Source organism: Ambystoma mexicanum, chromosome 8 (genome assembly GCF_040938575.1).
Source record: "Ambystoma mexicanum isolate Mex_15411 chromosome 8, UKY_AmexF1_1, whole genome shotgun sequence".
Lineage (NCBI taxonomy): Eukaryota > Metazoa > Chordata > Amphibia > Caudata > Ambystomatidae > Ambystoma > Ambystoma mexicanum.
In genome coordinates, this window is record NC_090929.1 from 87,694,427 (window position 1) to 87,717,000 (window position 22,574).

At 43.6% G+C, this 22,574-nt stretch overlaps 1 protein-coding gene across 6 annotated transcripts in view; it reads right to left on the bottom strand.

Moving 5' to 3' along the window:
- The window catches only part of RALGPS1 (Ral GEF with PH domain and SH3 binding motif 1), a 2,625,553-nt gene that overhangs the window by 95,704 nt on the left and 2,507,275 nt on the right, over nt 1-22,574 (bottom strand). For all 6 annotated transcript variants that reach the window (XM_069609374.1, XM_069609372.1, XM_069609376.1 and 3 more), the window contains 2 exons: nt 7,576-7,668; nt 3,233-3,338 (listed from right to left, as the gene is read on the bottom strand). In XM_069609374.1, coding sequence (XP_069465475.1) covers nt 3,233-3,338; nt 7,576-7,668 — 199 coding nt within the window. The remainder of the gene's footprint in view (nt 1-3,232; nt 3,339-7,575; nt 7,669-22,574) is intronic.

Genomic DNA, 22,574 nt, shown 5'->3' on the forward strand with positions numbered 1-22,574 from the left:
CAACGCTTCAATCGTTCATCTCATTTTAGCTGGTGACCTTAACCTACACTGTCTGACTAAAACCACCCCGATGAGGCAGTACTAGCACAGTGCTGGTCCTCGCTGATGAAGGACGAACAATGAATTATGCTCAATGGAGCGGTCCAGGGTGATATTCCCCCTCAGCACACGTGCAAACGAGACAGTGAGACAACGATCAGACTATATTTACACTGCTCGAGACAATCTTGTCATCATCAATCACTTTCAAATTAAACTACAACAGTATAGCGACACAAACCTTTGACATTTGCTTGGATTTGGTTCTATCCTCTTTCGCAATCGCAATATTACACTCCGACCCTAACATTGTGCGGAGGCAGAAACCGTTTTAGGTGGTCCCCTGACTCATTGAAACAACTGAACTCACTCATATTGAATCAAGAGGGTGAGCTAAATCCAGCACTAATACATTCAGATGGTTTTTATGTAGCTGCCTTGCAACTATTCAAATCACATCCATCGCCATTCTCTAAAATAGTTCACAAACACAAGCATATATATGATCAAGAACTACATCTAAGAAGAATTGAATTCCGTTATAGCAAAAGAAATCTCTCCAGGCTTCCTCTTGTAACAGGAATTCCTATGCTAAAACAAGTGAAGACCCAGTATAGTATAAGAATTGGCTCAAAGCGCATAAAACTCACAAAGCTCTGACCATGCAAAAAGATGCTGAACAGATGCCGCAAGCACTAACCACGAAAGATTCTGCCCAAATTTGGAGCCTACTAAATCTGGCGAATCACATTGCTCAAGTTCCCGTGCAAATTAATGGGGTACCAAGTATGGGTGCGTTACTGTTGCACACTGTATGCCCCAATCCCTCAATGTCAACACAACCCCTCAATGTCAACACACTCGCATGAATGACACCACCATTCAATTTGATTTAGAAGACATCATTCACTTCATCTCGTAGCTATGCTCCTCTAGGGCCCTCGGCCCCGGTGGGCTTTCTAATTCCATGCTGAACTCTCACCCTGAAGCTTGGGCAATAGTCCTCTTTAGTATCTTTACTAACGTGGTGAAACAACAGCGGATTCCACCTTCGTGGCAGAAATCAAACATCATCCTGATATTTAAAAAGGTGACCGCCAACAACCTGAGAATTAGCGCCCTATTGCTCTATTAGATGCCCCAAGCAAACTTGTTGCTCGAAATTTCAACCAATGGATGTCTAGCCATCATTTGCATGACTCCTTTCAACTGGGTTTTGTTCCGGGATTAGGAACGGCAATCAACTTGCTCACCATCAATGCAATAAAAATGCACGAGCATAAGGCGAAACAGCCTGTTTACATGGCTTTCGTCAATTTCACGACTGCCTTCGATTCTGTCTCTAGGAACCTGTTAAACATCAAACTTACCACTGCAGCTTGACCTGCTCACTTCCAGGCTCTGGATTGGCAACTACACTCTGATACAACAGTTCAGATCCGTTTAACCTTAGACGGAAGACTTTCCGCCCCAATTCCAACGTTCAGAGGCCTCAAACAAGGCTGTATTCTAGCTTCAGCTGTGTTTAACACGTTTCTATCTGATATGTAGCATCACGTTGCCACAGTTATTTCTGATTCTCCAAAGCTCGGTCAGCGAGTCGTGCCATAGTTTCTATATGCAGATGAGTTAGTCCTAAACACCCAAAGGGCTTGCAAAACCTCCTCACTGCATTAGAACACTATGCCACCCTGAACCATCTCGTAATCAGTCTGGACAAAACTAAAATTCCAATTTGTGGAACTTATGTTGCTGAAACCGGAGCCTGGAAGACGGACTGGTTTTGGTTGCGACTAGAGGGATCGTTTTGGAAACAAGTCTTGTCTTTACCTATGAGGCAATCCATGTGCATAGTGCGTTATGAGCTGGTCTTGCTCTCTCTCATTCTATGTCTGGAAACTCTGCATTCTACACAGAAAGGGCTTATTAGCGTCGAACCCTTCCTCTTTACTGTGCCCGATACACCTATGTGAACACTACTAATGGTCATTTTAAGGTAACCTGGAGACAGCAGTTAAAAGAGGTCTTGACTGTAGCATACAGACATACCGTCTCGCACTTTTGTTAACTAATCCGACACGAGCGAAACAGAAATTGTGGTGCTATGACTGAATTCATACTCAACAACAACGTAAGACTCACCAACATTTTATGCGGGTCAATTTAATCCTAAGAGCTTTCAAAAGCCGGAAATCTTATCTTGTAAAGTTTCCAAGCTCAGGCTATACGTCTCTGTTTCTACGATTTCAATTAAACTTGTGGCCAGGAATGATGTTTGGGCCAATCGAAGAGCAATTGCAGAAATGGATCGCTCGGGCAGGTTTAGTCGCACCCAGGATGCCCAAGAAACACGAAAACATCTCATTGCATTCTGCCCCATGTTCACTGAGAAAAGAACTCTCTACCTGCAACCGTTGTTTAAGGGTCATCTGACCCTCACCTGCGAGTCATTCTGGGATAAAAAATGTTAATACCCAACGCACAAATGTCAAAGTTACGACTATGAGATTTCTATTATCTTTACAACTTGGCTAACTCTTCAGAATCTCTCCCCGCTTAAAAGCAGCATTGGAGCCTTTTATCAATTGTATGAATTCAATGTCTTTTAGGTCGGCTTTACTGATAGAATGCCATCATTTGTATGCTGCTGCGAATCAAAGATGCTGTGCACATAGCTCTTCTGATTGTAACCTTATTCCATTGGATTTCCTTCTTCAGCACATTGAAAGGTTGATTTTTTCAATTATAACAATAATAAATAACCATAAAATAATACTGCATGCTGATCGCTGATGGGAAAGATGTAATGTGCCCCTGTTCTGTGGCACCCTGTGCAGCTCTTGCCCCAAGTATTCTACAACTGGAGTTAGATTAGTAAAAAAACTCAGTCCTAGAATATGTGGGTTGTGCAGGTGCTTCCTTCGGGTGTATTTTGGGGCTTCCCAAGTTGTGTTGCCCCTTCAGTGCAGAGAGTTCTCCCACCCCCTGGCCTGACAGCCATGTGTCAGCACCAGAAGTGTTCGGCTGGCTTTCAATGTTAGCAAAGAGTATTCACTGCACCTTTGCTGGAAAAGTGGAGCCAATGTTCCTTTTATTCATCAGAGCTGATGTTTAAACAAAGTACACACACTCATTTGCTGAATGAATAACAGGCAGATCGATAAAGAACACATGGAAGGTTTTAAGACTTTACCACTGTCAGGGTTATTGAGCTGAAAGACATCTGGATGCTCTGGGTCATCTGGCAGTACCACCATCCAGCCCACGATAGATACTTTTTTGCTAGGTGTGGATTTATACTGTGAAAGAAAATATTTCATGATTAAACTCACAATATAAGTCAGAATAATACACCCACAGTGACTATGCAGAGTTCAAGAAAGCCATTCTCTTCTATGTTGCTGCATTGAAACACACGCATGCGCACATGTGTATCACCATCACTGGCGGCAGTTCATATGCAAAACCATCTTGCACTTCGTCTTTACGGCCAATAAAAGGTATCACACTTTAAAATGTCAACATCTCCCCCGAAGCTGCCTTCCACAGCAAAGGAGCGACAAAATCAAGTTATAAACTGTGCTTTGTCACTAGCAGCAAGTCTTCTACGGTATTTTCAATAAATCAAATAACCCAATCAGAGTGCTAATGTCCCCCTCCCTTTACTCATTCTGAGCCTCTGTGTGGTGCTTTTTATGGCAAGGTCAGCTGTATACAGGGCATGGTACAATGGGAAATGAACTAGTCTCTTGTTAGCTTGACCTGTCAATCATTTTGATTGACCGGTATTTCAAGAGGGTGGAGTTCAGGAATATGACAAATTTCCACAACCACCCACCACTGTACAGTGTCAGGGAGGGCGGGGCATGCTCGTGGCCTTGTGGGGGTTGCATCTGTCGATGATTGCAATAGCAAAGAAATAATCCAATTGCTGACTCCAAAGACCTGTCTAACTATTACTTCCGTATCCAAGTTTCCCTTTCCCTTTCCCGTGCACCCGAGCAAGATCTTGGAGGTGAAGATTGGCGCCGGGTTCAAATCCTCCACAATCTGGAAGTCAGGCTACAGGAAGTACGCTGGCCGACATTACCAGAAGACCATGGCTCAGGCTAACCTAAAGACCTCTTTCTTATTAGACTGGCAGTTGCTCATGGCACACTGAGAAGCAATATGCCGGTAGACCTTCTGGGTCAGGTGTTTTCTCTGGTGGGTCGGCCAGTTTCTGGCAAACCAAAGCCCACAAACTAGAATTAAATCTGTCCTAATATTGAATATTGGGCAGAAGGGCCGCTTGGTCACGTACGCTGTCCTAACAGAAGGTGTAGTTGCTGGTAAGTGGCAGCGTGTAGTAGTCCTGGCACCGTCGGAAATACTGCCCATTGTTTCCTGACAGCATGGCCACCACCGCAGGGAACCCAGCTTGCATTTACCCAGCTCCTCCTTTTGCCTTACTGTTATGTTATCCTTTTTTGTACAAAGTACAGCGCAATTTACCGCAAAAGGAAACTTGGTGCTAACAGCTTCCCAGAACCGAGCACAGCAGCCAGGCAAAAGCTGAAAAAACAGGGTTTTTAAGGAGCGACCGAACTGCAAATGGTTGACAGTAGACCTCAAAACCAGCGGGAGGGCATTCCAAAGTCTGGAGGCCATCACTGAGAAAGCCTGGCCACTAATCCAGGCATATTGACATCTACGGACAGATACAAGAAATCTGTCCCTAGAGCGTAGAAGATGGCAGGGCACGTAGGGGCAGAAGTTAAGCTGCAGATATTAGACCCCCACACCATGAAATGCCTTGTGAACCAAGCACAAAGATTTGCAATAAACATGCTTGGCCACAGGGAGCCAGCATAGGACTGACAAAAAGGGAGACAGGTGGTCCCTGAAGGGGGCCAGTAGCCAGCCTAGCTTGCAGAATTCTGAAGAATCTGTAGACGCTTGATCAAAAAAGCTGGCTGTGCAAGGTATAAGGACTTACTAATTGCAGGTAAGCCTGATTGGCAATTATGTGCTCTTCGACTCTGGGCGGTTCTGCAGAGTGCGTGCCAGGTGTTTAAGTGGCCTATTGTACAATGAAATCCTCTGATCTCATTGGTCCCATCATTGCAGCACTGTTAGCAGGATAACAGAGATCCAAACATATACTGTCTCTCAAAATAAGGATAGAGACCGTGCACTCTCATCGTACACTACAGTGATCCTAAGCTGTTGCACCTCACCTGGAGTTAAGACTTAGGACACTACAGATGGTTGCAACTCCTCAATAGATACTGACAGTCATCGTGCTGGTAATATACATCATGCCTGGGATCTGAAACCAGGTGTATCCAATTATCACTATGGGTTGTCTTAGTGGATTTTAAACTAATCACTATATCATTCGGAAGCAGAGTTGATTGTACAATGAAGTTGTGTGTTAATAGATTAAACATTGTATGGACTGCAAATATGGCCGCCTGACTACCGAGAACATAAAAGAAAGACTTTATTGGTGATGCAAGCTTTCTTGTAGGGGCATGGTGGCTCTAGGACTGGATGCAAGGCGCAGTTCAGTGTTGGTGTCCATTTGGGGGTAGTTCCCTTGATTGGAAGTTCCACAGCGTCCTCTGATTTAGAAAGAGACCTGCACATTAATTGAGCGGTGGAGCACTTGTACTGTAAAGTGAGAGATGTGACTTCAAATTCAAGGATTGTTACGGATAGTCTATTGTCATTCAATGTGGCCCAGAAAAAAAAAAGATCTGCTTGATCGCTAAGGGGCTGAGCCCAGAGCTAATAGTCCACGATGCCCCTGGCCTCATTCTGCTCAGGTGCCTCCTCCCCGTAGCCCACATCTGGAATAAAGTGGCGGAACAAATCCTGAGCTATTATTAGTCCTGGGGGGGCCGGTGAGGGGGCAATGTTTGTGAACGAGAGAAGGCCCTCTAAGACTTTGCTTGTTTTGTTTCATTTCTATAATCAATTTCCCAGAATTTCAATAGTAATACATTTGGCTGAAAAGTGGTTTTGTAATTTGAAAAGGTTTGGACTCTGTTTGTGGGCTTTTGTAAAGACAATGAACCCCAAACATTTAGGGAGACTCTACCAAAGCATTTCCTCTGGTCTGAATTGGAGTGGGGGAGTCCGCGTGAGGGGGGAAACACATGGGATGGTGTGCCGGGTGATCTCCACGGGGTATGGTAGGGTTGAATGGATGATTAGTAATTGTTTAACCGTGATTCAATTTCATCGGTCTCGGACTGAATCAAGGGAAGGATTATATGGCCGAACTGGAATAATGGAAAAATATATTTTAAACAATTAAGCACAACTTTTATCATCAACAGGACTGTAAATCATTGTACAGGCAAGGAAAGGTTAGTCACTGCTACTCTGCTGGAACTGATTGGTTGCCCTACCACGAGAAGTCGTATGCGTGAAGGCGGTGGAGGGTTAAAATAAGTAAATGCTGGCTCACCAGGAATGGGTATTTCCATAATCAACTTTGTCTCCCTGCAAAAAAGGATATCCTACACGGGATTTGTGCTACGTGATTGGGGCCAATGAATGCCCTCTCAAGGGCAGACCTGCATCTGTGAAAGTTAAAATAAATTGACGTGTGATCCCAATCTAAACACAAAAGAGATTGCTCCCACCAGGAATGACTAAATACTGTCAACCTATTAATGACAAAGTCAAAACATTCAATGAATACATAAAAGAAGGTTATACAAGCAACCCTGGAATAAAGCAAGCATGCTACATAAGCACAAAGGAACACACCTTAAATAAATTACACCATTTATCTCGTTGTGGTTGGTTTCACATTTCAAATAGCTTCAGCACACTATGGATACGGACCACAAGATTATTTAGAAGCATCCAACAGAAGACATATAGACACAATGAAGATATGACTTAATCAACCAGGCTGATCCTATATGCTTGTTTTCTTCTTGCTCTATTTTTTATAGTCATGTTATACATTTTGACTACATTTCTTCTGTTGGATTGTTCTAATTAATCTTGTTGTGCACGAGTAAAGACTCATGTATGACATTGGCATAGTCTAGCAAGAAAAGGGGTTGGAAATCCTCAGGGAAGCAAGGTGGATGGGGGTGGTTCTCTTTATTTTCCTACATTTTAAGCCGCAGGCAATGATCCACTGAATTTAATCTCGATTTTGGGCAACAAGGTAAATGTAGATTGTTTCAGCTAATAAGTATGTCTTCATGTCTCTGTTTAAACATGTATTACACCATAAAGATATCTCTTATTTTCTAGTTTGCGCAATTTTTCACTGGCCCAAAGAGGAAATACAGCAGTAGCATTGACCTTAGCTTTTGGGGAACAATTGTAAAACATTTTGAGAAGCGAAAGGCATGCAGGTAAAAACATATTCATGAAAACTGCAACCACTCAGTTTATTTTACTGGTGCAATACAAGGTATGACCCTATCAACTACATGCAGAACTCTTGCTTGGGCACGTCTGGCTGAAAATATCCTTAAAACGATGTATGATAAACACAGAAGTTGGAAATGTAAAAGCTCTTACATGCTTTCTTTCAGCGCCCCTTAATGACTTGAGTCCATAAAACAGGAGGGTGGACCCCGAAAGCGTGACCCAATATCTCGTCCACGATGAGAGCTAGGAAAGAAAACACATGGATATTAACACATGTTATAGAAGCACCCTGTGGCATCAATGACTCCAGGAAAGCACAGGATCATGCCTGATTTTCCATTGGAAGTTTCTGAAATGTTTTAACAGTCAGATGTCACACAATCAATTTATGAACTTTCTGGTTAGAGCGCTCGTAGACAGACAAGCAGAGCAATCACAGACCTGCAAAGCTGGTAAAGGGAAAAACTGCTTCTCGCGTCCAGTAACACTAATGTCCATTCATGCTCCGAACATAAGGTTAGTACATTTGTGGCCTATTTCTCTAAACTTTGGTCCACACAAAAGGTTTTGAATTAAATGTTATAATTTCTCTCAAATATTCCATACTGTAGACTCACTTTTTTACGCACTGAAAAAGAGTGTACGATTAATTACCTTCTTGTAAAATGTCACATAATAGCCATGGATGCAGGATAGACAATGTGACTAAGTCACATTAAATAACAGTCCTTTTCGGCCTGGAAGGTCTCTCAGGAATATAGATACCCACACTACCTGGAGACGATGATTAGGGGTTCTCCAGAGTCCCCTTATCTGGCCTTGTGCGGCGAAGAACTCAATATTAAAGGCTTATAACATGACTAGCCGCCTTCATGGCCCTTAGCCATCCAGCTAAGGGCACCCTTTTTCTCTATCACCTCATTTCCCAATCACCCACATCTCTTTCCCCCCTCCATGAATCTTTATACTGTCCACTGTAATTAGCTCTGCTCTGCAACACCACGCCTGTTGTCTGCTAGAGCAGACTCAACCACAACCATAGCATTCGCTTTCTCAACGACGTGTGGAGGAAAAACACATTTGTTTACTAGGCTTCCACTCCACTGCTGACTGGCACTGAGGGCTTGCAGAGGGATGGCCCCAGGCCAAAGAGCCACATGGCCGATAGGCCAGAGAAGGCAGTCAATACACTTTTGTGACTTTAAATGAGGGGCGGCACTCATAATCCCTCAACCGCTGCCAAGCAAGATGGTCCCACAGTTACAATCAGGAACCAGTCCACCAATCCGAAAGGCAGGTATTAAGGATGAAGTTAGAACACCTGAAATAATTAGTTGTAAAAGGGGGAATTTCTAATAAAGGACTATGGGAAGGCTGAAAGGGTGGCCTACCCAATCCATGGGTACGATTACTAAATCAGATAATCAGAGACACTATAAGAGGGAGTGATACTCTGCATTCAGGAACACAGATACCATGGCTAGGTCACTGTCCCACACACAAGGGCAGACCATGAGCTAGACCATTGGAACTGGAAGAAGGATGCCAGTAGGAGGAAAGGCTGATTAAGAGAGCTTGATTAGCGCTACCCATCAGAAACTGACTTAGAAAGACCAAGAAGGAGGCCAGAGTCCTATTCCTTAACCACTGAGCAAGACCACACAAGGAGAGAGAAGTTTGATGCCATGTCTCTAACTGGGATTGATGCAGATGTGAACATACCCTTAGCAAGGGGAGAGAAATACTTGCTGGTGGGAGTCTTGCCAAAGATATTGATACTGGACAAGTTAGATGATCTGTTGCTAGAGGGTAAGAATATCATAGCTGGTCAAAGATCCTAAGTATGGGAAGAGAGATGAAGGGTGTACCGATTTTTGGCTTCAAGTAAGTATTCGGCCAAATGTTTTGCTGAAAATCAGCTATTCGGCTTTGGCCGAATACTTCTGCAACACTTACTCAAAGTCCACTTTCTATGATTAGCTATCTCTCTGTGTTTCAGTGAGATAGCCAATCATAGAAAGCAGGGACAGGCTGTAGAGGACAAACAAGGTCATCCCTTATTGGGTGCCGCAGCCTGTCCCAGCCATGAGGCTGCACCACCTCCCCACCACCTACCCCTGGTACAAGGGGTGGGCAGGGGTTTGGCTGCATTTAAAAAAAAACAAAGCCGCATCATCGACCGGCTTGACTCTGCATGTTCCCGTTGATCTCCCCCATAACGCCATGTGCCTCATCATGCCATTTTATATGGCATTGGAAAGTCCTTGACACAATAAAGGGACTAATGGGGATAAACAACTGTCGTTACCCCCAGATTACGTTGTCACACAACGAGAACACAGAATTAAACAATTCACGGTTATTTCACAGTTTCTACCCTTCGTGTAGCCTCACTCTAGCTTGCCCTCCAACATATCTAACTAAACCCTATTGTTTTCCTAACCCTAGCCAGCGCTGGTGGATCTCTTATCTAGGGTGAGGGGATAGTAGTTAAGGGAAGCTTGCCCTATCTCTAACTAGTTACCAAGACATTCGCAAGTTTTCCTTTCAAAGTTCTCAATAGCAATTGGTTAGTGTCTATGATATGCTTTGCAAATGGAATTCTTCATAGTTTAATGTTTCCTTTGTTCGGCAATACCAAACTTTTTTATAAAAACAAAGTCGGGGCCTTGTTGGCTCCTATTTAAAAATGACTAGAAAAGAAAAAGATAAAGTTGTTTTTAGTATTACACAGGACAGGTCTGCATCCAGACTTTCTGGTCCGGTGTAGTTTTACACTCACAGCCCACTTTCTACCCGCCAGGGACAGAAAATGAGCAGATGTAGCACTAATATTTATTTTCATCAAAGGTGCCCTTTGATGCTATCTTTTTATGCAAAGGGGTCACGTGTTGGTAACTAGTTAGAGACAGGGCAAGCTTTTCTCAACTACTATCCCCTCACCCTAGATAAGCAATCCACCAGCGCTGGCTAGGGTTACAAAAACCATAGGGTTTAGTTAGATATGTTGGAGGGCAAGCTAGAGTGAGGCTACACTAAGGGTAAAAACTGTGAAATAACTGTGAATTGTTTAAACATGTGTATTCATTGTGTGACATTGGAAATTCCTTCTCTTATATATGTGCTCTTGGGCTTAGCAACGAGAACGTGCCAATGGGCTCTAGCACCTTGAAGCATCTCATAGTCTAGATGAAATTACCAATAATGATCTCAGATCCAAATAACCAGAAAGACTCAAGGAATATGGCATACTACTTTATTATTAGCATGAAAATAAAGTAGAGCATTCTGTCGAATATCAGGCAGTAATTCACGCACTCACAACCAAGGATTATACAAAGGTTTCATACCTCCATATTCGTCATCTATGATGTCATCCTACGTGGCAAACTAAAACCTATTGAAGGGGGGATTGGTTAAGGGAACATATGTACCTATATTATGTATATGTGTTAATAACATCATTGGCTGCCCCTTATCTGTTAGGCATGCCTCTATCCACCTCTAAATACGTATAATACTGATTATGGTGGAAAAATGGCAACAGGTTGGTCTTAGCGACGTTGTAGCTTGTTGCTACATAGACCCTCTGATTGGCTGGCAGGCTTTCCCAACTTTGGACTTTTGGCTTGTTAGCAGCACGTAATCAAAACGAAACTCAGATGCCGAAAGCAACATCAGACTACTCCCCACTTTCCCAATTAGTCCATCTTCTCTCATCAGTTAGGCCCCAAGCCAAGGCTTCTCTTTGTAGTTGACCTCAACGCTTGTTCTCTGTTCTGGGACATTCAAGGGAGTGTAGGCACACCATTATCTTTGTTTGGGCTTATTGAATAGCCCTTGTTTTCAACTTCTGAATCACGTGTGAGGAGACCACAAATGTGTCCATCTCTTATTTACTGCTATTTGATTCAATTGAATTGGGTGTCATTACCCTTCTTGGCCTCTAGAGGCGTGCTCACTCCATATTATATGGGTTTTCAGCATCTTTAACTGTCTAATACTTAGCTCTTGCAGATGTTTTCTCCTTCGCTTAATATAACAGAAATATGTCTTACGTACATGGCTTATCCTTTTGACTCCCCTTGTGCCTTGCAATTATTCCTTGAAGTAGCATCCTTGATCCCAGGTCAATAGACACCTCTTTATTCCTGACACAGAGCTGGTTTTAATACGAGTCCGACGTCCATGTTTACATCATGGCCGATCTAGCCATGTTATGTTTTCTTCTGCAGCAAGCTTCGATACGTCTCATCTACCTTGAGTTTCTGTGTATATACCTTTATTAGTCAGCAGGTTACTTTATCTTTTTTGCATATACAATTTCTTTATATTCAATGACATGTTTCTCTTGTTAGTTCAGTTAAATCTTTATTCTTTGAGTATTTGAATATGTTTCAATGAGTCTCAGTATCTTTCCTCGATGACGTCACTCTGCTCTTGTCAGATTTCAGTTATAGCTCTATGATGTCTGATGGTGTGTGCAGAAATGTTTCCACCCTCTCAGTGCGAAGGTACATTCAATATGGTTGTCTAAGTGCATATTGTCTCTCATACACTCGATGCAGTATTGGGATGATACCTGGTGTCCCACATAGGGTTCTTCTCCTACTGTTCCAGTATGACGGAGGTGAGAGGAACTAGGGATAACATGTACACTTGCTCCTATACACCGAGTTAAGCCGGTCCTGAGTTTCCCAATGCACTGAATTTCAAGGGTTTTGTTGCATTAAGTTTACTCCCCTTACCTGCACTTCAACTAAAGTTTTCTTCCTTGAATTTCAAGGATTTTGCTATATCATAGTTTCTTTTCATGCCACTGTATATTTGTCTGTGCCACTGGACATGGCCTTTGGCCATGCTCACTATATTTCTTTTATCACTAACACTCAGAGGCCATTTATTTTAACACTATGCCCTGCTGCCGTGCCCACTTTACATTTTACAACACTACCAGGCTGTCAGCCATTTAAAACGCTACCAAGCCTTCGGCCATGGCCAGTGATGTTTCACCTCCCCGATGTCACCTCCTGGAAGGCCTCCCATCTTGACTTCATTTACATTACGCCAAACTCGTCTGAAACACACTAGGCTGCTTCAAGGGTAATGTGAGTCTCCATCAATCTTTTACAGGGTCCTACAGATGGACCTAGGCAATGCCGATTTGAAAAGTACGGTGATATAATACCTAGTTGACATTTTAATGTGTAGCGCCACATAAGATGAGTGCAGGCAGGTCTCGATTCAGTTGATGACTATCTTAGCAGACAAAGGATACAAGGTAGACAAGGAGAAGCTACCGTATTGTCAAGAAGAGGTGTTATACATAGGACAGTTGATTTCACATGAGGGAATAAAGGTGACACCTGAAAGAGCTTTAGGAATTCACAACTATGCTGAGGAATTTTATTTTGTTTTGCACACAAATGGGACAGTCATGACAGCAGTGCTTACACAGAGGACTACATTGTGGTACAAACCTCTAGCGTATTACAGTGGGATTTTAGACCCAGTTATGAAAATACACTTTCCTTGCGAACAGTCATTTGTAGTGGCCTTGTTTGCAATTAAGAAGTCTACAAGAATTTTAATGGGCTGCTCTATGACTCATTTCGTGGATCATGCTCTGTTTGCCATTTTAGAAGAACCCAAAGGTGCATTGACATCTCAGAGAGCCTCAGGATATGAAGTAATGATTTGAAACCCAACAATCAAAATTGGCAGATGTAAAATAGCAAATCCTGCCACATTTGTAGCTCAGCCAGTAACAGGAGGCGATCATGTGCATGACTGTGAAAATAATGTAAAATGTTATGATTATATACCTTGTGTGAAAGAAAATGCTTTGCCAGGAGGGGAAATTATCTTTATTGATGGTTCTTCAAAAATTGATCAAACTAGTGGAGAAAGGCATTCTGGCGCAGCTGTGGTAATGCGTAGATTGAATGGGCAATTTGAAATGGTAGCAAGTGCTAGGCTACCATGTCACTTTTCAGCACAAGCGGCAGAATTGGTAGAGCTCATAATTGAGCTTGAGAAACACGAAGGGCAGGAAGTGACAGTGTACAGTGACTCCGCCTATGTGACGTCAACCGTACATGCAGGATTAGCACGTTGTATAAGGAGGGGCTACCTCTGAACAGACGGTGCCCCAGTGCAGCACAAATCCCTATTGGACAGGCTTATTTAGGCACTACAACTCCCAGTAGCCATAGCGGTCATTAAATGCGCCGCTCACACTAAGCAAACAGTTTTTATTTCTTGCGGGAATGAAGCCACAGATGCAGAAGCCAAAATGGTTGCGTAGTCCCCAGATAGCTCAAGTTTTGACACTCCAAATGTCAAAGAGAAAGTATTCACGATTATGGTAATGAAAGAAGGGTTTAATCATTTTCCAAAGACCCAGTTAATGGAGATTCAAGGGAGTGCACTGCAGGAAGGGCAAGAGTTATGGAAACAAAATGGGTGTTCTTTATCCCCACAGAAGCATTATGGCGACAGGATAGCACTGGAAAGCCGGTGAAGTCAGTAGCATTGTTAAAAGTAGAGCTTGAACAGATGCATTACCTCACGCATGTTACTAGGGAAAGTCTTGCTGCAACAATTGTGGAAGACTGGTTCATTCCAAATTTGTCAGAACATGTTGCATTTTACATAGTGAATTGCATCATATGTCAAACATTTACAGCTGGGCATACACTAAGAACGATTAGAGAAGTAATATCTCGACCGAATGGTCCTTTTCAGCATTTACATATTGATTATGTTGACATGCTGCAAGTATGTAATGGATACAGGTATCTGATAGTGGTGGTGTGTCCCTTCACTAGGTAGATCAAGGCAGGTCCGTGTACACACCCTGACACCACTTGCACAGAAAAGTTTTTAGTTTGTGAACTATGTGAAGTCGTTCCAAGATGGGGTGTGTGTGTGAAGTGCTGAGATCCGATAATGGGCCACATTTTGTTAATGAAGTGTTTGAACAGATGGGACTATTATTGCGTATTAAACACACATTTTCATCTGCTTATCACCTGCAAGCAAAACATGTATGTGAGAGACTCAATGGCATACTTAAAGAAAGGATTGATAACATCAAGCTAACTTTGAATAAGGGATGGCTATATTCCCTGCCCTTATCTTTATATGCCCTAAGGAATCTGCCTGGTTCGGACCACCACCTCACCCCACATGAACTAATGACAGGGAGGTGAATGATAACGCCTCTTACACCTCCATAGAGGCGTTAAGTGATGCCCAGAGTACAGCGAAACAGTTAGGTGATGAGCTGCACAATTTTTTCACATGCATGACCTCTAGCATCCCTCTCATTTCAGATCAACTAAAGCGTCAGAGGGGTCGGTCTCAGACATGAAATTGAACAACGGCCAGACCATCCCTCCTCCTCCTCTTATTGCCGATCCAGAAGCAAGACAAGAAGAAGAATTTCAGTGTGTGCAGACTCGATCGATCGATCGATGATGAAGAAGGATGACAAACCAAAGCAGATTTTGCATTTGGACTCTGACTCATTCAGACACTCTTTATAGATATTAGAGTAGGAGTGCAAACCTTTACTGAGGGTCACAAGAATCTCGAACTTTAGAAATCACATGGATGTGTCAAAGGTATGCCTAAATGACAGCTCCTAGTTAAGAATTGGAAACAAGATTAATATCCAGACTCCTTTCTCACTGAGTATCTATTTGGTTAGCTCTGTGGTCCTGACTGACAAAGATGTCCATAGGACCGTGTTTGCTATTTTTGTATTTGTTCTTTAAGCTTATTCTGCTCTTGTCAGAAGAAACATTGATATTCACACTTTATTACAGGATCCTAAAAATGGCCCTGTGATTAGGAGGTTGTTAATTGTAATCATTGAGAATATACTGCACCATCAGGAGTAAAAGCATTTTCTTATGATTATATTAGAAATGAGGAATTATGAGGCAAACACAATTTCAGGGAATGAATGAGCACGACCAGCACCAGGATGGAGAGAGAGGTGGATGTCAATGGTCTTATGCATAGTATATGCTGTTCAATTTATCTTTTTGTCTTTCTGTTTCTCCTGGTTCACACTCTTTATTACATTAATCCTAGCAAGGCAGATATCCCTTTGGTCCTCCTTACTACAGGAACTACTTCATGTGCAAGATTTAAAGACAAGAGAGAAGCCAGAAACAAGGCATCAAAAAATAAAGTATGAACAGCCTGGAGTGAATGGAGCTGGAATCGAGTTTGAAGAAAACAATATTCTTCAATGCAAAGATAAGAATGGGAAGGAAATACGAGATTGTTAGGAAAGAGGTCAACTACAAATCAAAGGAACCATGCTTACTCACGAAGGATGGGCTGGTGGACTGGTTGTGTACAAAGCAGCAGCATTAACTCGACAGTGGGAAGCAGTTGTGGCAAATGCAGAAAAAGAATACAAAGATCAATGGCTGAAGATTGCAAGATTGTTGACATGGGTCGACGATAAAGGAGGACCAGTGCAGATACTATCCCTGAAGGATGCGTCCTTATGTTTCAGAAATAATGGTACGAGGAAGGTTGGAGAAAATCACCAGTGTGGACACATTTTTGATATACCCGGCATGAAGGAAGGGACAGCCGTCCTGATGGATCATTATTGGGCTTGTGGGTCCAAAGCCTACATGAAGCTGGCCAAGTACTGGGGAGGGACGTGTTCCTTAGTGCTCATCCATGTTCCAGCATTAGTGATTCCGCAGAGTGACCTGAACATTGGTCAATTTCCAAAAGCAGATGCCATTTAAGAAGAAGAAGATCACTCTAATGTCTCAATCAAGGGAGAATTATTTCTCAGCCAAATCAATAGAAGCCTTTAATGCTATCCCATATGAGCACAGGTTGTTCAGCAAGACTGCCTCAATATTCATTCGTTGCTGAGAAACCTGCACAGCAAGATAGAAGACGAGACAGAAGACATCACAGATGATGGATGGTCTGAGTCTATTTTCTCATGGGTTCCACAGTAGATGGCGAACATCTTCAAGTTTCTTGGAGCATTATTAGTGATGGTGATGTTTGGATTCTGTGTGTTCAGGATAATAACACAGTAAAAGAAGACAGCGAAGAAGGCAGTAGGAATGAATATCATGATCGATGTCGAATCAGGGTTGGGACCCAAGGAGTTTGACAGATGAAGGTATCAGAAAATACATAGAGGCCAGCATTGTAGCACCTGAAGTACGTGGGACGATGAGTCTACTGTAATCCGAATGGACAGTGCAGCTACATGGCCTGGAGTGTGAAAGAACATGTAAAATCAGCAGGATCCCTAAAAAGTGATGAAGATTTGGACCTCGAAGAAGCACTTCTTAAAAAGAAGAAATCAAAATGTGGAGATTAATGAAGGTGTGGTCGATGAATCAACTAGAGGCGGGGAGTGTAGAGAAGCAGCCAACTGCCCTTGCAGGAAGTCCTGCCCCCCTACCTATATGCTGGTAGCCTGAAATTGTGCCATGTTTGACACCAGCAGTTGTGACTGTTCTGCGTTGAATGTTCGAGAAAAGGTATCCACTAAGAAAACCCTATCAAATGTATTCCCGAAGAGATGACAATCTCTTGGAGGAGATCCCCAAAGGAATATGAAAAAGAGAGAAAGAGAAGTTGGTGATGTCACAAGAAACGAGCGCGGCGCACAGAGAAGACCGGCTGAAGAAGAGAATGTATGGACCTTTGGAAACCGATGACGAAGTAAAGAATTTAGTAAACTTTCATGTGCGAAACGAAGATTGCACGTATGAAGAGCACTGCAGAAAATGCAAATTGTTAAATAATTGTACAGATGCAGAAACGCAAGTAGACTATGCAATCATAGAAGCTGGCTATACGTAGAGAATAGACTGCAGGCGCAGCCGCCATTATTTAGAAGCTGGATATCGGAGTCACAATTTTAGTAAGTTCAAACCCATGGAGAGAAGGGCTGAAAGCTGTGTCGCAGCAGAGAATTAACTGGGAGCATGGAAGAATCAAGAAGAACTGTCTGGCCTGGTGTCAAGACTGAAGGCAGCCATGGCTGGTTATCTATTCTTGAAGGCAGAGAACGTGAGATGCTGAATCATTCCTTGTTAAGGTGCAAATAAAGAACACTATGAGTGCCAGGTTTTATTAATTCAAGACAATTCAATTCTGCAAAATGAGCTGAATTGTGGTCTCCAGTCACGTGAGCCCAGAATGAAAATAGAGTTGGGCACGCAGTTCTCGATCTATGATAAGCGTGTGCTCACACTCCCTTATCTTCCCAGAGATGAGAATACATTGCAAGGCCATGTTCAAAGACAATCTTCATGGCAGAAGGCATGGGTGATGAGATATGTTGGGCTAATTGGGTGGAGAGGTAAAGTCATGTCCAGCTCCTGACACCTAGGGTATGAGTTTACGTGCTGCTAGTGAGCCAAATGTTCCAGAAGGGCATGAGCATGCCAACCAATTGTAGAGGGCTGTATAACAAAGGGCCTTATAGTTTGAGAGCCAGTGATGTACCGTGTTTCTAATAACTGTTGAAGATGACTTGCTCTAGGGGTGGGAATGAGTTGTCCACCTGACTACAGAGACCCAATCACAACCCAACCCCTTATAGAAAGTATACTTAGATGTTCCCCTTGAGCCAACCACAACCTCCCGTAGTTTTTTTTATTTTCCACGAAGTATGACATCACGTATGATGAGTTTTTACTATAAAAGTGTTGTTTTTTTATTAAATGCTTTGAGAGAACGTTGTGCGACGTCCATTGATGTCCGTTGTAACTCTCTGTTTTAGACAATTGATAATAAAACAGTAAACAAACTTGATTATTTGGTGTAAAGAGTTACTCTGCATCCCATCCATTGCGTGTGTGTTACCCACAAAGGGCACCAAGCTCAACTTAATAGACTAACTCCAAATAATGAATAGAAAGAGTAAACAAGTCTAAGTCTGACAGGTCTAAGTACTTTGTCCATATCAAGATTAGACCTAGAACAATTCAAGGCGTAACCTAAGTCAATCAAAAGATGCGTAAAGGAAAAGGATTAAACCTAGCAATATGCATTCGGACATCTGATGAACAATCAGGGTCACAGATCAATCAGACGATGCATAGAGGAAAACAATGAAACACAACACTATGCATCCAGAAGGATAATGTGCATCCAAAACGCCCGATACATTCCACTCTGCAAGCTAATCCTTCACACATAGGGCACGCTGAGTCTGGAACGCCCTACCAGAAAAGCCTCACAGCGTTCCTCTTTGCCCAGACCTAAACCAACCAGACCACGTCTCCTGCCAGCTTTTGTCTATCCTAATCTTCCTATCCTATTCTGAAAACATTGTAACTTCTTTATTGAACTTTCTGAGGCGCTCCAAAACCCTCTGGGTAGATACAGCGTTGTATAAAGGTGTCAATAAAATAGTGATCTTATCCTGACACACAGGAACATACCATTGAAGAAGTGCAAAGTCTATGGTGATAAGAATAAGTATCTGACTCTTAAGTGCTTATATCTGATGATGGTGAGTACAGCGAGGACAGCAAAAGTGGCAGTGAGCCTATAATCAAGCCCACTTACATTACATTACATTCATCCAAACCAGGTAAGCGCGACAGGGCTACCCTACCAGGATTCTGGTCAGCTGATTACGACCCAGAAAGGTCAGAGAACCAATTTTATTTTATTAAACTTTCCTATAAATTGCAGACAAGGCATCTAACATACAACAATACGCTGTACAATTTCAGGACATGCAAGTCCAACACCTTCATTCACTACAAATAGGAACTAGAAAAAGAAATCCCAACAAAAAACATGCAACATATTAAGTTACATAAAATCAACAGGCCAACTACAGGGAAGCATGAACTACCCAAAAGCCAGGCCTGACAGCCAACTTCACAATGCTTTTCTAAAACGTAGGAGTTCTGCTATTTTCCAGATGCAAAACGGCCGCTGATTTTAGCAAATAGAACCCCAATCCCAGTGAAGGAAGGATTCAGTGTAGAACTTCAACTAGTCGTAGGAGTCTTAAGGGGAAACCCTTCCCTTGAAAGGCTGTGGGTGTTAAGTTACCTCTCAGCTTTACTGAGTTTTCCTATGTTCTCGTTTAACTAATGTATCAATTACCCCCACCGCAGAGGGCATCCATGGCCAGTAACAGTCCGCCAGCCCGAGCCTAGGCAGACCCACACAAAGTGATGGCCTCAGCGATAGTTCAGGGCCGTTACTGGCCATGTACTCACCCCCAACAAGGGGGTAATAGCTATTTGCACCCAGGGTCCCATTCTAGGTGCAAATCGTTTTTTAATTGGCCACAGTCTGCGCGAATATTGCACAAGCTCAATCGCCAGGAAAAAAAAAAAACCTTGCCCACTGCCATATCAAACTGAAAAGGGACTGAGTCCCTTTTCTTTTTCTATGGTGGCAGGCAGAGACAGGAAGGAGTGGCAGAGATGGAGCTGGAAAACTCAACAGGTAAGTGGGGCAGAGGGTCGTTGGGGATAACGTGCAGGGAAGGAGGGCAAGTGGGGGAATAGAAAGGGGCTGGGGAGGAGCTGGCCACCAAGATGCTGATTATTCTAATTATTATTATTATTATTATTATTGTATTTATTGAGCGCGAACGTAGCTCGCGAAGCAACCCAATGCTTTACAGAGGTATACACCAATATAGATACACAATGGAGCATTATACAGAGGTATACAACAGTACAGATGCATAACGGAACGCTTTTCAGAGGTAACAACAGAACATATATACAGTGGGGGTAGGATACAAAGGGGTACAGGGAAGAGGTACAGCTGTACAGGGTGGTGGGGAGGAGAGGGGCAGAGAGAGACTAGTGAGTCAGTTGGCGCGGGGGTGACGTGATGTCCTAGGTGTTGAGGAGGATAGACTCCTTGGAAAGGTGGGTCTTGAGTTCTTTTCTGAATTGTAGGAGTGGAGGTGGGGGGGCCAGTCTGATGCTGACGGTGAGAAGCTTCCATAGTCTTGGGGCATAGTCAGAGTAGGCTTGCTTTCTGGTCCTTTCCTTTTTGAAGCAGCAGATAACAAGTCTGCACATGTCCTGGCTTCTGGTGGTGCTCTGTCTTCCGGAGATGCCGAGTTTCTCTGCAAAGTAGCTGGGTGACTTAAGGGCAACTGCCTTATAGATGATGCAGCAAGACTTGAAGGTAATTTGTGCATGCAGTGGGAGCCAGTGAAGGTTGATGAGGGCTGGAGTGATGTGGTTGTATCTGTGCAGACCCTTGCTGAGGCGTGCAGCCATGTGTTGGACACTTTTCAGGGACACAAGGGAGGATGACGGTAGGCCTTCGAGGAGGGCATTGCCCCATCCAGGTGGGAGAGGACCATTGCTTGAATGGTGGATCTAGAGTTGTCCAGAGGGAGTAAGGGCTTGACTTTCTGCAGGAGGGAGAACTGATACCAAGCTGTCTGAGTTTTCTTAGCTTTGTGTGTCTTGAAGGAGAGGTGTTTGTCGATGTGGATCCCGAGTGACTTGGTACAGGAGGTGAGCTCGGGTGTGAAGCCCTCAGGGTTCATGGTTGATAGGCAGGTCTATATGTCTGGGTGTTTGTTGATGTTGCTGAGGAGTAGGAATTCGGTCTTGGAGGGGTTGAGCTTCAAGTATGCACTGGACATCCAAGACTGAATCAGCGAAAGGCAGGTTTTGAGTCTGTGAATGTCCTTGATGGAGTCGATCTTGAGGTATAGCTGTGTGTCATTGGCGTATTGGTAGATGTGGGTGTTGTGTGTGGCTAGGAGGGCTCCCAGCGGCTCGATGTATAGATTGAAGATCACTAGGGAGAGGATGGAACCCTGCGGGACTCGACATGTGACGGGTAGCATTGGCAATCTCAAGCAATCCATCTGAACAAGCTGCTGACGGTTGGTGAGGTAGGACTTGAACCATCGTAGGACAAGGCCACTGATCCCCATGCACCGATGTAAGGTGTCTATGATCACCTGGTGGCATACTGTGCCAAAAGCGGCAGAGAGGTTGAGTAGAACCAGGAGTCAGCAGTGGCTGTTGTCAAGGATGATGAGGGTGTCGTCGACCACCTGTATTGTTGCCATCTTCATGCTGCATCTAGGTCTGAATCCCGATTGGTAGGTTTGGAGGAGATTGCTGGTGTCGATGTGTTGCTGCTGTTGCGTGGCTACCGCTTTCTCGATGATCTCACTAGGAAAGGAAGATGGGTGATGGATATCTAGGTGCTGAGGCACCTAAACGAAATGTGGCTCCCGGGGAAGTGCCGCAGGTGGCTGGAAAAATGCAAGCAATACACTGTCAGATTTAGCCCGCGTTTTCAGCCATCTGATTGGCTGAGCGCCCTTCCACGGGTGTGAATTGACAGTGGTCATCAAACTTGCTATTACGCAATGGCTGCTCCACAGGTGGCCAGGTCCTAGTGTGGGAGGAAATAACAATCAGAATTTTGAACATACGTTCACAATAATTCTTAGATCTAAGCCACCAGGCTAGTGAGAAGGTGTTAGGTATGCTGCCTTTGGGGATTGCATGAAAAGATCGTATCTAAAATGCCGAATGCATGTTAAGAGCGCATAAGATCTAAGCCCATAATACCGAACAGGGGTGCAAGGGTTGCGTGGCTGTCCCGCGCACCTCCAGTTTGCTATTATGGGCTGCAGGGTTGTCCCCCGCATACATTATAGGCAGTGCAGGGGACAAACAGCCAAAATCCCAAAAGACCGAATTACACAAATGCGGGCTAATGGACTCCGTGATTTTGTAATTCGGTCTTTTGGGATACGATATGACAACGTACATCCCTGCCTTTGACCCTGAGGTTTTCAACCTCGTGCTCGTCAAGCTTTTCCAAGTTAATAAAGGGGTTCCAACACCCACGAATCCATGGCCCGAGGTGCATATGGTCACTCTCATTCCTCATGAGGTGGTAAAGTTGAGGAAAGTTGGGAAACCTTTCGCAACGAGAAAGACCAAAGAACAGGAAGGTGGTGGCGGCAGATCTGTGGAGAAAGATGACCAGTGCCAGTAGGGTACAGGACTGAAGGGGGGCAGGTGGAGAAAGGAGTGATAATAGCTAGAGCAGAAGAAACCAAGGGATGCAATGCAATCTAACTTCCCAGCACTATTCACCAAATGGATGGAAGAACCGAG